Here is a 16,884-nt window from a genome sequence, read left to right on the forward strand (position 1 = left end):
GGGGTCTTTGTTCTTTTAGGACACTTCATGCCTGTCCTAGAGAAGAGTAAAATTTTCGATTCTTTGTGAATCTACTGCCTAAAAGACTGGTGTGGGTTGAAGACAGTGTCATATGAAATGATACCATAGGACCTAATTTTCACCACCTCTTTTCAATCAATATATATGATGCCATATCATATAAATGTGACAACAGTTCTGATGAGGACCTACAATATAATTTGATGTTTGATGTTTCATTCCTGGAGCATCCTTGTTCCAGAATTGGTGTAGAGTCAACATCCAAGTGAACATGTTATCACCTGGTTTTTGGATCATGGGTAGAGTAGATTTGGCACAAGTGTCGACTCTTCCATCTTCATCCCTGTAACCTTCCTTTTGGAGACAGATTCAGGGAAACTGATATTTTGTCCCTCTAATACTTTACTGTCATAACACTTTTCTCAAATATGGTGACTTAGAAAGGAAGAAGAGTCTGGGTAGGAGATGCATTAGCAGTGACATGCAACTCTCTTTGCTTCTACCTAAGCCAAGGTGTACCTGCCACACAGTTTCCATAACTGCTTAAAAATTAGTCAAGGAATCCAGTCAGCTTATTTTTTTTTTTATTTTACCACTGTACAGCAAGGGGGTCAGGTTATCCTTACATGTATACATTACAATTACAGTTTTTCCCCCACCCTTTGTTCTGTTGCAACATGAGTATCTAGACATAGTTCTCAATGCTATTCAGCAGGATCTCCTTGTAAATCTATTCTAAGTTGTGTCTGATAAGCCCAAGCTCCCGATCCCTCCCACTCCCTCCCCCTCCCATCAGGCAACCACAAGTCTCTTCTCCAAGTCCATGATTTTCTTTTCTGAGGAGATGTTCATTTGTGCTGGATATTAGATTCCAGTTATAAGTGATATCATATGGTATTTGTCTTTGTCTTTCTGGCTCCTTTCACTCAGTATGAGATTCTCTAGTTCCATCCATGTTGCTACAAATGGCATTATGTCATCCTTTTTTATGGCTGAGTAGTATTCCATTGTGTATGTATACCACCTCTTCCGAATCCAATCATCTGTCGATGGACATTTGGATTGTTTCCATGTCCTGGCTATTGTGAATAGGGCTGCAATGAACATGCGGGTGCATGTGTCTCTTTTAGGTAGAGTTTTGTCCATATAGATGCCCAAGAGTGGGACTGCAGTGTCATATGGAAGTTCTATGGATAGATTCTAAGGTATCTCCAAACTGTTCTCCATAGTGGCTGTACCAGTTTACATTCCCACCAGCAGTGCAGGAGGGTTCCCTTTTCTCCACAGCCCCTCCAGCACTTGTTATTTGTGGATTTATTAATGATGGCCATTCTGACTGGTGTGAGGTGGTATCTCATGGTAGTTTTGATTTGCATTTCTCTTATAATCAGCGATGTTGAGCATTTTTTCATGTGTTTGTTGGCCATCTGTATATCTTCTTTGGAGAAATGTCTATTCAGGTCTTTTGCCCATTTTTCCATTGATTGATTGGTTTTTTTTGCTGTTGAGTTGTATAAGTTGCTTATATATTCTAGAGATTTTATTTTTTGATGACACTTCAGGGTCAATAGCTAGAAAGATACCTCTAAGAGCCAAGAGTTTCCAGAAGACTCAGTTTGCTTCTACTAACCAGAAGGTCTATGCTGCTAGAAGAATTATAGGAATACAGTAATTGTTCCTGGAATGTGGTCACTCTTTGGACAGTGACTCAAAGATTTTGAGTTGTTTTTGAAGTGAGGGATAAAGTAAACTCCTTTAGAATCTTGCTTAATTTATAGGATCCATTTTCTAAGCATAGAAAACATGGTAGAAGATTGAAAAGTATCCAACCAAAATCCTGTTCAGAGAAGATGTGCTACCAAAAGCCAGAAAATAAGATAGGTTGAACAAAGACAAAACTGCCACTAGAAGAGGCTTATATTTAATCATCTGGGAGAGCAGTGTCTAGTGTCTTGCACCCTTTTGCCCCCCCCCAAAGCCTGATTGAAGCACAGTGCATATTAACTGCCACTTAAAATCCAAGATTAAGGTCCCCATTTATTAGATTAATTGCTGTGTTCTTGGGATATCAAATTTTCTTTGGGAGTTGTTCAGAGTAATTGCTGAAGGATCTATGAGTAGTTTTAAAGGTAATTCCTAAGGGTTAAACAGTTCCTTTTTACCACTCATATTTTAGTATTTAAATATAATTTTAAATAAATTTCTTTTTTAAAAAATTATGGCTGCATCTGTGGCATATGGAAGTTCCTGGGCTAGGGATTGAATTGGAGCTGCAGCTGAAGCCTATGCATCAGGCAAGTTAACACCAGATCTGAGCTGTATCTGTGACATACGCTGAAGCTTGCAGCAATGCCAGATCCTTAACCCATTGACCAAGGCCAGGGATTGAACCTGCATCCTCACAGAGAAAGTACTGTGTCCTTAAACTTCTGAGCCACAATAGGGACTCCACATTTTAAATAATTTTAAGTAATTTTCATTATGCAGTTTCTGAAGACCCTAGTGTCTGTTGAGAGGTTTCCATATGTGGTTTTATTTTTAAAAACAAAATGCTATTGCTTTGTATACTATACTGTGGAGAAAAATGACCCCAAATTACAAGTAAAACACAAATAACTATGGGGTAGTGGGAAAACTACTAAGCACCAGGAGTAGAAAGAGCAGATACATTGAGCTGAAAGGCAAAGGATGCAAAAGCTCTGATGTCTATTACATATATTTCAGAAATTATGAGTTTGTGTGAGGTACTGACATTCCAGAAGTAAAATTACCTGGTTTAAATTACTGGACTCCATCTTTAAAGGTGGGAGTCTAAAATTCCAAGCCTAAACTTTCTCTATAAGACAAAAGGCTTATCCTTAAGAAAAAGAAGTTTGGGCCCCAGCCAAAAAGAGGGAAATGATTTTTTTTCCTTTCTTTTTTCTTAAAGAAGGGCTTTTGGCAATCCATGAAATTACACCACTTTAGGTAGCCACCTACACCCCCAATCAAGGCTAACCCTGGTGTGAGGCCCTTGAGACAGGTTTAATTTTCCACTTCACTCTTGTTCTTTCTACCAGAACCCATAAGGTTGGTTTATTCCTCCACTTTCACAGACTATTAATCCTGTGAAGCAGTGGATAGGGCACACTCTCAAAGAGAAAATTGTAAGAAATAGAACAGCAAAAAAGTTAAAAGGGCCAGAAGGACCTGATTATCTTGGACCTTAGTTTATTTTATGTGAGCATGGAAGGTTATAAATTTCCTTTTCTTAAAAAAAAATCCCCCTTCTTGTCCAAATGCTCATGTCTGTCTGAGACACAAGGCAAACATTCACAAAGAGCTGAGGAAAATCCCCACAGCTGTGTCAGCACTGAGAACAGGAAATACATACAGTTTTCCCACTGTAACATAACTTCTGATCTTCTCGTCACTTCTTCAAGTGAAAATATTTTAAATGGAACTTTTAAAATGGAACTTTGTAAAATTGTGACTAATGTTTTAAACAGAAAATTAATGTATATACCACATGTTAGCCCTGGCATCACATTTTGAGAAGCCCTGATTGACACCTATAAATCATATGTATAAGAGAAAAAACCTGAGAGGTAGGAGATATATAAGAATGAACTAACATTTTTTAATGGATTAGGGGATCAAGAAAGTGAATAGCAGCTAAAGTAATTGCTAATTATCAGTACAGCTTTCAACAGCTTCTGCAGTCACCCAATCCCAATATCAATTGGTGTGCCCTGGTCTCTAGGATATGAAATAATTGCAAACTAAGATATTTGAGGAAAGGCAACATGACTGGGTCTTATTCACTGGTGATGTGAGATTGAGTGATGGCCTTCCTTCTTTCTGTAAGTAATTAAAAGTGTACCACTCAGAGTAGAGGGAGAAGGCATACAAACTACTGAGGAGGAAATGGGCCTCAGACCCCAGCAGAGACAATAAGACTCAGCTAAGTGAAACTTACTGGCAAAATAATAACCAAATAACTGCTTTGTCCACACGCAGGTATTTCTTCCCCTCACGAAGCTGTCTTATCAGGGAATGGTAGATGTCAAATATAAGATGTCAAATATAAGTTGGCAGCCTAACTGGATGTGGCATCTATGCAGAACACCAATCTTTAAAATAAAAATTCTAATGGAACATTTTTCCTAGGAGAATTAATAAGGCAAAATCTTTCTAAAGTATTTGCTTATTCAACTGTAGTCAGCTCTTTACTTAGATACAGTTGTTGGACAGCTTTCCTGGAAAGACTGTAAGCTATTTGACTTTAAAGATTTCAAATGGAAAAAGAAGCCCTGAGATTTGCTGTGTGCTGATCAGAATCGGAACAAATTTCTTCTGCCCTCTTCTATTCAATATTTGTGACTCCTCATGTATCATAAGGGTATTATTGCCTCCCATATAAAGGTACACTCCTTATTCTGCCCCACATTATTTTCAGTCACCTGCAGCTATGTCTGATTTTTCTTGGCTTACTAAAGTGTGTACCTAACCAGAATTCTAAAATAAATTTGGCTTTTGAGCAAGTGGTTGTCTTTGACTGCTCTGGGCAAAGCTCCACATCCCAAAATATAGTCTCTGCTTGCCACTAATAAATCTCAAAGACCATCATTATAAATTAAATCTTTTAAGAATCTAGTATTTTAAATAATTCACTTTCCTTTATTAATATACAGAAATGCATTTTGATGTGGGAAAGTCTAACATCTCCATAGACAATAGCAACTTATTCAAAAGAAGCTCAGTAAAATAACACAGAAAACTATCCCCAATATTCATTTGAAATAGTTTTTCCCTGAAATAAACAACTAAAGACAAAATATTGGTTGAAAACACTCTTGAACCATATCATGGGTACAATTTCGTGAAGCTTCAAGTTCAGATAAACTGATAATACTCATAAATCAAAATATAACTTCCAAGAAGAACTACACATGAAATAGTTTCTGGCCTGGAGATTGTTGGGAATAAGGCCGAATTCAGGCCATCAGTTTTGTTTTTTTCTCTTATTTTTTTCCAGTTCTCAAAGAGAAAGGTCAAGTAAGAATAAGCTCTTTAAGCAAGAAAAAAACTTTCCTGAAAGAATCTGACATGATCCTACAAAGAAATATATCATTTTAAACTTGGAGTCTTCCAACATCTACTATAATGGATTCTTTCCTGAGAAAGAGAAATCTGGAAAAAAAAATAATATGGTCTGAAAAAAAATGCCTCCTTCATCTTTTGTCTCCATTTCTCTTAGATAATAGAGTGTTTATGTTAATTATAGCACAGTTAACTAGGGTTTTTCTTTCCATGTTTAAAAGCCTTTTTAATCGTCTTAAGCAAATTTTCCTAGTAGAAAATAGTGTTATCTAAACAAAGGGAAACTATTATTTAAGTTCTCTCAGGAGGAAGCCAGAAAAAAAATCTTAAAGGAGATGCTCTATTCAGGAGCATTTCAAGGTCACAATTTAGGATATACAGATAAAATGCATTAAAATGTGGCCAATGAGGAAGTGATCAAAAGGAAAAATACAGACTTCAGGAGGGTAGTCTTTACTTTAAGTTCATGTCACTTTTGCAAACATATTCCTAATATTTAGTTGGTTCCCCTCTTCTGCTTAAAAAATACACTGTACATTGCCTATAATTACATTTTTCATATTGTACAGCAATTATCATTGTCCCTCACTAGATGATAAGATCTAAGAAGACAGAGATCATGTGCCTTTTCTCACTGACTATATCTTCAGTAGAAAGCATGATGCCTGGCAAATGAACAACTCTGAATAAATATTTGTTGAATAAACATTAGATGAGGCCAACACATTCCAAACATGGCTCTAGGAGTTCCAGGGTATATAGAAGTATATAAGACTCAGCCTCTGACTTCAAGGCCTTCTGGCCTAGTTGTGGTGAGGTGGGGGTAAAAAGGGAAGTAGAGACATAAATAAGACACAGACAGAAGTTACTAACCAAAAAGTAGAAGTAAATGCTTTAAAATAGGTATAATGTAATTTTAAAAAGGGGCTTGGATAACAGTGTTGTGTTAACCACAAAAGTTTTCATGAGCAACAGGAAATTGAGAAAGTCTTCACAACTAAGTAGGACTAATATGCAAAAAAGATATTCCAAGCTAAGGTCGCAAAATGAGCAAGTGCTATTTGTGGGGGAAGAAAAAGTCAGTTTGAATGATATGGCACTCTTTTGGCTGGAGTTCTGGACATGTTAGGAGAGCAGTGGAAGACAAAGCCCTAAAGGTAGATGTCACTGTATTCAAGCAAGCCACTGGTTGCCAAACTATGCATTTTGTGATTTCTTGGGCAATAGAAAGCTATTAATGATTTTTAAAGAGCATATATTAAGGAAAAAATCTGACAGCATTATATAGAATGGAACAGGAAAAATAAGAGACAGGGAGATTAAGTAATAAGGTCCTGAACTAGAAGAGAAACAATACATAATACGGTTATGAGAAATAATGCAGTAGCATAAAATAGTATTAATAATATTAGTTATAATACCTAATGTTTGTGAGCACTTATTATATACCATACACTCTACTAAATGAATCACATACAGCAGCTCAATTAATCCTCACACTGACTCTCTAAGTTAGGTACTCTGATTATTCTCATTGAGAAATGAGAAATTCAAGAATTTCTCAATGAGAAATTCAGGAATCAGAGAGGTTTAGTGAAATACTGGAAGTCACAGAGCTATTAATTAAAAGAGCAAGAATTTAAACCCAGGTAATTCTGACTCCTAAGCATACATTATTTCCCTCTCTAGTATGCTATCTTCCCCTTAGGAACTTATTTGAAAGTTGGAAATAAATAACCAAGAGTCAATGTCTCCAAGACTTTGAGAAAACCTGGGAAAACATTGGTGAACTTAATAGCAATGACAAAGTCAGGAGCAGAAACTTGTTTGAAGTTTTGAAAGATTATTTTTGTATGAGATATGTTGATATTTATGGTCAAATGATTTTTATTTACTGAAATTATTTCATTCAACAAATACTAAACACTTTGTGTCTTCTACAGTCCTTAGTTCTGTTATACAGTGAGGAAACAAAACACACAAGAATCCTTGTCATTATGGACTTTACATTTTTGTAGGGAAAATATATAAAAACAAAATAAGTAAGTAAAAATCAAAGAGTATAGTCGTTAAAACTGACAATGGATAGAATAAATACTGAAAAGAAATGTGGAGTGTTCGAGGAGACCTGCAGTTTTAAGTAGGAAAATCAGGAAACACCTCATAAAAGGCGCCAATGGAATAAAGATCTGAAGGCGATGAGGGAGTAAAACAAATAAATAACTAGACTAAATCATTTCAGGCACAGGAAACTGCCAACTCAAATGCTTGAATATTCTTGGTCTATTCACATGACAGAAAGAAGCAAAGTTGCTGGAGCAGAGTACAAGGGGGAGAATCTTAAGAGGTAAAGTCAGGAGAGTAACCAGGAGCTAGATCATGTAGGATGATCTGTAAAGACTTTGGATTTTTCCACTGAGTGAAATGAAAAGGTATTAGAATTTTTTTTATCAGTGAGACAACATGATCTGACAAGATATGACATATTTTAAATAAATAGAAAAGATAATTTTAGATTCATATATTAAAATTTTGAAGTGATGATGAATTAGCTCAGAGAAAAGGTTAGATAGACATAGATATAGATATAGATAGATATAGATATAGATATAGATATAGATAGAAAGAACCCTTCAGCTCAAGATGGACATATGTATTTAAGAGTCATTGGCTGCAATCGGAGAGGTGAATGTTCACTAAAGGTTGATTGGATATATATTTGTAAACATGATTTCCAATCAGTGACATTAGCAAGTGATGACTTTTATTTAAATAGTTAAAGGAAGCTTAAAACCCAGGGCTTTTGACTTTTTGGTCTGCCACCTAATTTTGCCTGTTACCTAATCAAAATAATTTCCTGTAGGACTATTTCAAAGATTTATTTCAGTTTGGGAGCTGAACAACCTCTAATTTTAACCACTCTTTCACTGGTTTATGTTCTTTACAGTTGTGTCTCTTTGTATTTTAAAACACCATCTCTCTGCTTCCTTATCTGAGAAATTCCAAGTATTTAACCTCTTCTATATGAAAGCATAGTTTACATAATTTATCAGGATGTTATTAAAGTGTACACCGTATCTTTGAACAAAATGTGCTACTTTACTTACCAGGCAATTGAGGCCAAATAATAACAATGACAATTTCTTCAGGGGCTGAATCAAGCCCAGTTCAAACCAAACAGATCTGTTAATCCTCATGGATTTGATAATCCAAAGCAGGTGATTTTATAATTCCTAGTTCTTTTTGTTTTTTTCTCACATATCTTTCATCAGTTAAGTCCTCCTGGATTTCAACAACCTTGGGACAACTATCCAGGTCCTTAAGTTAAAATTTGTTTTAGAACAAAGGTCATAGACCTAGCTGAGTCAGCTTTCTGGGGATTTTGATTCTCTGTACTAGTGCCATGGTCTGTTGTCTTGGATAATTGAGAGGGGACTAAATGACCCATGTTAATGGGAGTATTTAGAGAAGCTGATTACTTACTTATTTTCAGACATCTGGGAAAGATTTGAACCAAATAGGTGGCTCCTATCTGATGGCTTAAGGACAAATATTAGGTTGGCTATATCTGAATCATATGGGGAGCTTTTTAAAAATAAAAATTTCAGACCCTACAAACTCAATCAGAATCTCTAAAGGAGCTATCAGAAAATCTATGGAAAGCTATATTTTTAAAAATTTCCCCAGATGAGTCTGATAATTAGTGATGTTTATAAAACAATGGTCTATATCAAAGCCTCTCAAATGTTAATATGCATAAGAATCGCTTGTGGTTCTTCTTAAACTGCAGATTGTGATGCAGCAGGTCCCAGATGGGACCTGAGATTCTCCTTTTCTAATAAGCTCTGAAATAATGCTGGTTCATGGATCACATTTTGAGTACTAAGAGGCTAGATTACCTCTCAGGTTCTCTCTAGTTATACTCTCTTGTGATTCTAAAGTGCCTTATGGAAATTGTGACTCATAACTCTCACTCATATCAAAACTTTCCATTAAAGATAATAGATTTTTCTACACATAGGATTTTTTTTTCAAGAAGTGCTAGATAATAATTGGCTTAATATTTTTCACTTGCAGCTCTGCCTTTGTTTCTCAAATTTTAATTTTCGACACATAACTGAAAAAAAATCTCAGAAAGCTGACCCATCCAAGTTAATCACCTCTGAAGAGTTGTGGACCCACTGAGTGCTAAAGCAAACCTTTCTTATATGTGAGCCAAAAAAAAAAAAAAAAAAAGAAAAAGAAAAACAGCCTGCCAACCACTGGTAAAGAGATGGCTATCATCATATGGGAATTTGAAGAGCTTCTATATGGCACATTCATGATTGAAATGGGAGAGGATCAACTGTCATGATGTCCCCAAAGACCATTTAACTGAGTAAACAAGAAAGGAAAATTATAAAGACTTGTCAGCTATGTTTGCACATGAGACTTCCATAAAGTTACTATAGACAAATCTAAAATAAATATGCTGATAATTCTTTGAAAACCCCCCAAATCATGGAAAGAGTCTCAGACCAATGCAGTAAAAAAGAGGTTATTCTATACTCAATCTCTCCAACCCATCAATGACTAGTCTTTTAGAAAGAGCAGCTGTAGATTATAAATCAGAACCAACATTTGGTAAAGATAGTTTCTCTGGAAAGAAACATGTCTGCTAATGATACATGTCCTGGGACAGATGGAGCAAATACAGATTTTCGATACTTTATCTATGCAGTGACATACACTGTCATTCTTGTGCCAGGTCTCATAGGAAACATATTAGCCTTGTGGGTATTTTATGGCTATATGAAAGAAACCAAAAGGGCTGTGATATTCATGATAAATCTAGCCATTGCTGACTTACTACAGGTCCTCTCCCTGCCATTGAGGATCTTTTACTATTTGAATCATGACTGGCCCTTTGGGTCTGGCCTTTGCATGTTTTGTTTCTACCTTAAATATGTCAACATGTATGCAAGCATCTATTTCTTGGTCTGTATAAGTGTGCGAAGATTTTGGTTTCTCCTATACCCCTTTCGCTTCCATGACTGTAAACAGAAATATGACCTATATATCAGCATTGTTGGCTGGCTGATAATCTGCCTTGCCTGTTTGCTGTTTCCCCTCCTCAGAAGCAGTGATGACACTCCTGGCAACAAAACCAAATGCTTTGTGGATCTTCCTACGAGGAATGTCAATTTGGCCCAGTCTGTTGTCATGATGACCATTGGAGAGTTGATTGGGTTTGTTACCCCTCTTCTGATAGTCCTATATTGTACCTGGAAGACAGTTTTATCACTGCAAGATAAATATCCTGTAGCCCAAGACCTTGGAGAGAAAAAGAAAGCCTTGAAGATGATTCTAACCTGTGCAGGTGTTTTCCTAATTTGCTTTGCACCTTATCACTTCAGTTTTCCTTTAGATTTCTTGGTCAAGTCCAATGAAATCAAAAGCTGCCTAGCCAGAAGGGTGATTATAATATTTCATTCTGTTGCCTTATGTCTTGCTAGTCTGAATTCTTGCCTTGACCCAGTCATATACTACTTCACCACTAATGAGTTCAGAAGACGACTTTCAAGACAAGATTTGCATGATAATATAAAACTCCATGCAAAATCATTTGTGAGCAACCATATCACTTCTACTCTGAGAAATGAAGTATGTTAGATGGAAAAAAATCTGAATGTGGGCTGAAATGTAAGAATATCAGAACAGATTTGCATACCCCAAGCCACTGGGCAGTAATCACTGGAAGAACTCACAGCTTTTTAGGTATGCTATATCTTACCTATATGACAAATTCACATCTTCATAATACAGCCTATGTAGATGTGGAGATATCCATGTAGTAATTTGTCCTCAAGTCTTTAGGACTATAAAATTCCAGTGACATCCTATGCACATGCTCTCAACTATGGTCAGCAGTTTTATCTTTGAACCTAGGACACAGAGATACTATTAGCTTGGAGTCATTTTAAGCACTTAGTTTTGTTACAATGGTCACTGTGTTTCTTTGTATTTAGAGGCAATGTAGTTGTCTCTTTATACTAGTAATCACAGTTTATATCAAAATATCATATTTTAGTTGCCTTTGAGTAGGATGGACAGTATATCATTCTGTGAAGATAAATGTTATAAACATTGGACTCTTTTTTATCTCCCATATGTGATTACACTCCAGGGTTTGAAGACTAGAATAGCTATTTCCTTCATTTCAGAGTCAGTATGAAAAATCATTTGTCACATCTATTATTAGAATGGAAAATATGAACTCAGGCCTCTGGTATGTTTAAAGTAAGAACAAGAAACAAATTCGCATACTCTCTATGACTGTATAAAATGCCGTATTTAATCTACCCATGGAAGGTGGTTCAACAAATGTGGCTCAAATTGTCTCTAAGGGTCCAGGAGAAAGCAGATAGGTGATAATCATAGTTTTGGTTCTCTTAAATGATATCCAAAGAACACCTCTGGAGATATATGGATCTGCCTAGTAGGAGAAATGTCCACCATGCTTCTAGAGTGACGCTGAGGTACCTCTGACATGTTATTGCAATTTTTGAGCCTATGGAAAAAGTAATGCACTAGGTTTAGTCCATAGCAAAAAAAATGAAATTATTTCTTAACTTTAATTTAGGTGGCAACTGTCAAGCTACATTCACAAGCCAGATTAAGGTTTGGAGGCAGCTAGGCATGTGGACCCTAGAGTCTTTAGTAATATTTATGGTCCAGGTTTGCCCTAGTCATATGATTCTAAGGCCGACACATCCTTCCTCCCAGCATCTGGGGAAGTCAATTCTTTCCCCTTTTGAGAAAAGTATAGACAATTAATTTTGGCCACAATGGACACCCGTTACAATGCCTTACCTGCTACAATTTAGTACTAATATGCAGGAAACAGGATTGAGTAGTAACTAAACCTGGGGCCTTAAATATTAGAATACCTTGAAACATGTTTTAGCAAAAATCTTTAACTTTTAAACCATGCTCTAATTAAAATCTGTGTGCTATATAATGAAGAAACATTCTATTTTTTATCCGGAACAAATGTGAAAATCAAAAAAGAGCTCCATAATGTTTATAGGAAGGGAATTGATTTAGGCACACTGTTGTGATACCAATATGTTTAGGGAAAAACTGGTGAAATCAAAATGAATTCTAGTATCTAAGATGAGTGGAAATTTTTATAATGTTTTCTCTTGATAAGTGGTGATTTTGTTTGTACTTTGTTATTAAAAAATACCCTATTAGAAGACTGACTTTGTGCTGCTAGCAGTAGTGTATGTATTTATCTTCTAATTATTCATTGTAAGGTATGTATTTTGATGTGTTAAGTGAGTTCTAAGTGAGTGTTAATTTTTTTCTTAAATGGGTAACTGTAACTATGCCTGGTCTGTTTGCTTTAATTTGTGTTTGAATAAAATTTGGTATTTTAACAGGATGGGAAGTAATAATTTTGTGGGTAATTGTAATGAAAGAGACTTATCTATACTGTATGTTTTTACTACTTTTTAGATTAACATGAATTATACTTCTTAGGATCATTTTGGAGACCAATGTTTTAATTTCAGAAACATAATAATTTCTCTTTAAAAACATCTTTTTTTTTGAGGGGAGGGAATATTTCCAGGAGATTACTGAATGTCTTAGAGAAGATGTTGAGGTTCTAGCCTAACATTTCAGATAGCCCTTGAAAATAATTTATAGCATTTGAGGAAAGGACAGAGAGCACAAGTGTCCAGTATTCTTATACTGCTTAGCTAGGACCTCCCCTTCTCTTTAGGCCTGCCCATCTAAGTTTGTATTCAGTGCTGTGATTTACTTTATCAGCCCCATGTCCCCACAATATGTTTTGTATTCTGTCCTATTCTCATGTTCTAGTCAGTAATCTGATAAATTTATTCACACTAAATACTAGTGATTAACGTTAGCTTAATATTTATTTGCCCAGGAATATCTGAATTCTAGGCCTTAAGGATAAACTTTAACTCAAAATATAAACCCCTCACTTTTAATGGAGGGATGAAAGACACTGAAGCAGACTGGAAAGGAAGATATTTTGAAGAAAGTGGATTTTACAGCCGTGTCTTTCAGATTACATGTAGTAAGAGATCATCTACTTTGCTTACCATAATGGGGATGCTAAATTCTAAGAAATATATCTTACAAGACAGCTATTAGTTTCTCAGATCTCTGCTGGTTTTATTTTTTCTTTTTGACTTTTTCTCCTTCCAACTCTGGACCTGATTTCTAGGGAAGAGTATAAACTAGAAGAGAAGTACTGTTGCAGCTGCCATCTGGACAACAGCTTCCTGAGTGTGCCTTTCCTTGGAGAATCTTCCATTTGTCACTCTGTGGTTTTAATGAAAAAAGTAAAACCCTCAAAAAGTGTAACACTCTTAACTGCAGTAATATGCAATTCAAGATAAATAAACATATTTCCTATGCGAAGTTATTTGAGTTCTGATTGCAAAATATACGCAAAATTATTCCAACAGATATTTTAATAGGGGGTGATTTCCATGTTATTATTATTGTTATTACTGTTGTTGTTTTCATATTTAAATGGTTTGTTTTCATTGTCACTTGCTTAAGTAGATACTTCTATTAACCTATAATTCCATGAAAAAGCCATCTGCCCTAGGAACAACAGATCAAACTACCTTGGTCAGGGAGTTCCTGTTGTGGCTCAGTGGAAACGAATCCGACTAGTATCCATGAGGATGTGAGTTCGGTCCCTGGCCTCACTCAGTGGGTCAGGGATCCCGCATTGCTGTGGCTATGGTGTAGGCGAGCAGTGGTTTGACCCCTAGCTTGTGAAATTCTATATGCCCATATGCCCTGGGTGTGGCCCTAAGAAGCAAAACAAAACAAAACAAAGCACCTTGGTTTGAAAGGATGCTTAGGTAGAACTCTTATGCAACTTTTTTTTTTATGTCATCTTTTGGTTTTTATGTCATCTTTTGGTTTTTATTCCAAATACACTGTGAAAATGTTGCACTTGTATTTATGTCTGTAATTTATAATATGCATTTTAATAATAAAGATGGTGTCTGTAATTACATAGAAATTTTTGCTTCCAGAATTCAATGTATATATATGGTCTCTTTTTCAGCAAACTGATATAATTGAGGATTTTTGTCAGTGTTCTCACATACATGCACTAAAGTCCCACGAGGCTTTACTCTCCCTTTCTCTCTGAAGTGGTACATTCTATTCTCAGATGGAAAGATAAACCACGTCCCAATCCTACCTTACCCTGCAATCCACTTTTCCCATAGACTCTTTACTATCCACACTCCTTATTAAAATTATTCTCCATCCTCATTTGCTGACTAAGGTTATCTGAATGACTTAAATACCTTTACTTGCTAGAATATAGTCTGTGGGTAGAAAAAGAGATGACAGAGGGAATGTTTTCTCTTTAGTCTTAAGGGTTTTTAAGATCCAGCAGTCCAATTTTTCTTATAGACTAAATAGGAGTAAACTCATCCTTCACTGTCCTCCTCTGCTTTTCCCCAAATAAATCTATACAAACAAAACAAAACAAAAAGTGAAAGTCAGGGCAATTGTCTTTGGCTCCCCTCTCATCCTAGATATCTTTGTTCTTTCCATTTTAGCAGCTCCCTCCTCATCTCATCTATATTCCTAGTGCTTTCAGGAGGCCCACGTATCTATTTTCTGCAATAACCAAGTTGCTATGAATTATACATTTTGGCTGTTCCAAAAAGATTCTACTAGGAAGTGGTAAAGGATTTCCCAAGGAGAAATTTCTGATGTTTTGGTAGACCTGAAGAAAATTATGTGATTTGCCCCCACACATCAAATAATATACATCCCTCCTTTGTGCCTTCCTGAAGCCACCTCAGATGTAATTTGACTGCCTTCACTATAACATATTTTTAGGGGGATGAAGTGAGAGATAAAATCTCAAGTTAATGTGGCTCTTTCAACTTACTTATTCCTCAGTAATTAAAGGATATGATGTGTATTTGGGGGCAGACAGTGAGTTATAACTCCCTTGATCTTCACAGACCATTTCTTCAGCAAAAGTTCTTCAGCCTTAATTACTTAAAATTTTCCCAAGATCATATTTCTTCTATTGTTTGCTAAGTACTTACTTCTCTTCATCTAACTCCTTACTGAATGTACGCTGATTCATTTATTGGCATAGCCTTTATTTAAGTCCTTATATTTGCCTTCTTGGTTCTCTTCAAGGAATAATAGAGTAATTGCTTCTTGGTGGGGGGTGATGGGTGGGATGTCATTAAGTCTATAACCCTAACCTCAGTATCCTCTTTTTTGCAGGAGCTTCAGAAACAGAGCTGAGAGGCAGATCTAGAATCTTTGTTCTTCAATTTTAACTCTAGCCCAGAATAAATATTTTTCAACCTTTTCTAAATAACATTGAATATGCACAACTTGAACAAAGACCAGTATCACTTATACCTTTTAAAATGCCAATCTAATAATAATAATAAAAAAACAGCTTGAAACAATAATGAACCACTTTTGGAGCTCAGAGAAGGAAAAGGTCTTACTATAAACTCCCTGTATCATGCCTGCATAAAGTAAACTTTGTAATACTAGGTTTAAAATATTGCAAAGTCACATTACTACCTTATGTCAATAAATAAGTTTAACTTTTTAACTTAGATGCATATAAAGATTATATATGTATGTATTTGACTATGAAAATTCAAGTATATTTAAAAGAAGGAAAGGAGATAAATTAGTATAATAAACCCTTATATGCCCATTAGTCAAATTCAGCCAACAGCAACACATGGCTAATCTTTCCTCTATGCCTGTACACATCTCTCTTTACCCCAGATTATATAAAAGTGCATTTCAGACATTATATAATTCAATATTTCAGTATTTTAACAAGTTATTTTACCATCAAGTGAACTACCCAATATATGATATAAAGGGGTAAGGAATAATTACTGGGTTTATATTTTTTTCCTTAATGATATCAAACAGTAAATTGCAAGTATAAAAATTTACTTTTTATAAATCTGTGCAAGTTCCAATTCAGATAAAATCATCCATTAACCTGATCTTGTATTCTTTAGCTAAACCTTCCTTCTACAGCAAAAATGTGGTGCAAAATAATTTTGAATTCAGTTCATGTATTCCTCAGTCCACATTTATTATGACTCCCATGGGAAGGAGTCCAGCACATTCAACTCCACTAAATGTAAAAACACCACCACCAACAGCTTAAATTTCTACATTTTCATCAAAAGCATTCACTAAACAATACTTCTAGAGCAGTATTAGAATGCATTTATGTAAATGTATACTCTGAAACTTTTCTGAGACCTAGGTCATAGTTATGTAAACTCTATGAATACTGCTCATATTTAGATAGCTAGATTTCTCTAAAATTTCCCTCTGATATTTCAAATTTTCTTCCTTTGAATTCTATTTTTATAATCTGTACTGTTTGGGCTATGGTTTTAGCTGGGATTAATAGAGCTGTGGTTTGAACTAGATAGAAATGTATTTCTCTTTCATGTAAACGTCTTAGACAGTTGGTGGCTTCTTTGCAAGATATTTTGATATACAGCCTCCTGTCTTATAACTCCAACATTTTTGTGGTGTTTTCTTAATCTGAATGATTCAAGTTTTCCTATCTCATTCATATAATACCTAGTAGGATTGGGGAACTGGGGAAAGGGAAACTTGCTTTTCCTTTTAATGGGATGACTGGAAATTGTGAAAATTCTTTCTTTTTGCAACTCACTGTCTAGAAATCAGCTACGTGACCCTGCCAAGCTGCACTGGAGA

General features: G+C 35.5%; 1 protein-coding gene across 10 annotated transcripts in view; it reads left to right on the forward strand.

The window, feature by feature from the left end:
• Positions 1–15,736, forward strand: part of GPR174 (G protein-coupled receptor 174) — a 38,674-nt gene extending 22,938 nt beyond the window's left edge. For 7 of the 10 annotated variants that reach the window (XM_013986259.2, XM_013986260.2, XM_013986261.2 and 4 more), the window contains one exon: positions 9,181–15,736. In XM_013986259.2, the coding sequence (XP_013841713.1) occupies positions 9,754–10,755 (1,002 nt within the window). In that variant the 5' untranslated portion in view covers positions 9,181–9,753 and the 3' untranslated portion in view covers positions 10,756–15,736. The remainder of the gene's footprint in view (positions 1–9,180) is intronic. The other 3 variants (XR_002340891.1, XR_002340892.1, XR_002340893.1) reach the window with 2 other exon arrangements.

Source organism: Sus scrofa, chromosome X (genome assembly GCF_000003025.6).
Source record: "Sus scrofa isolate TJ Tabasco breed Duroc chromosome X, Sscrofa11.1, whole genome shotgun sequence".
NCBI lineage: Eukaryota > Metazoa > Chordata > Mammalia > Artiodactyla > Suidae > Sus > Sus scrofa.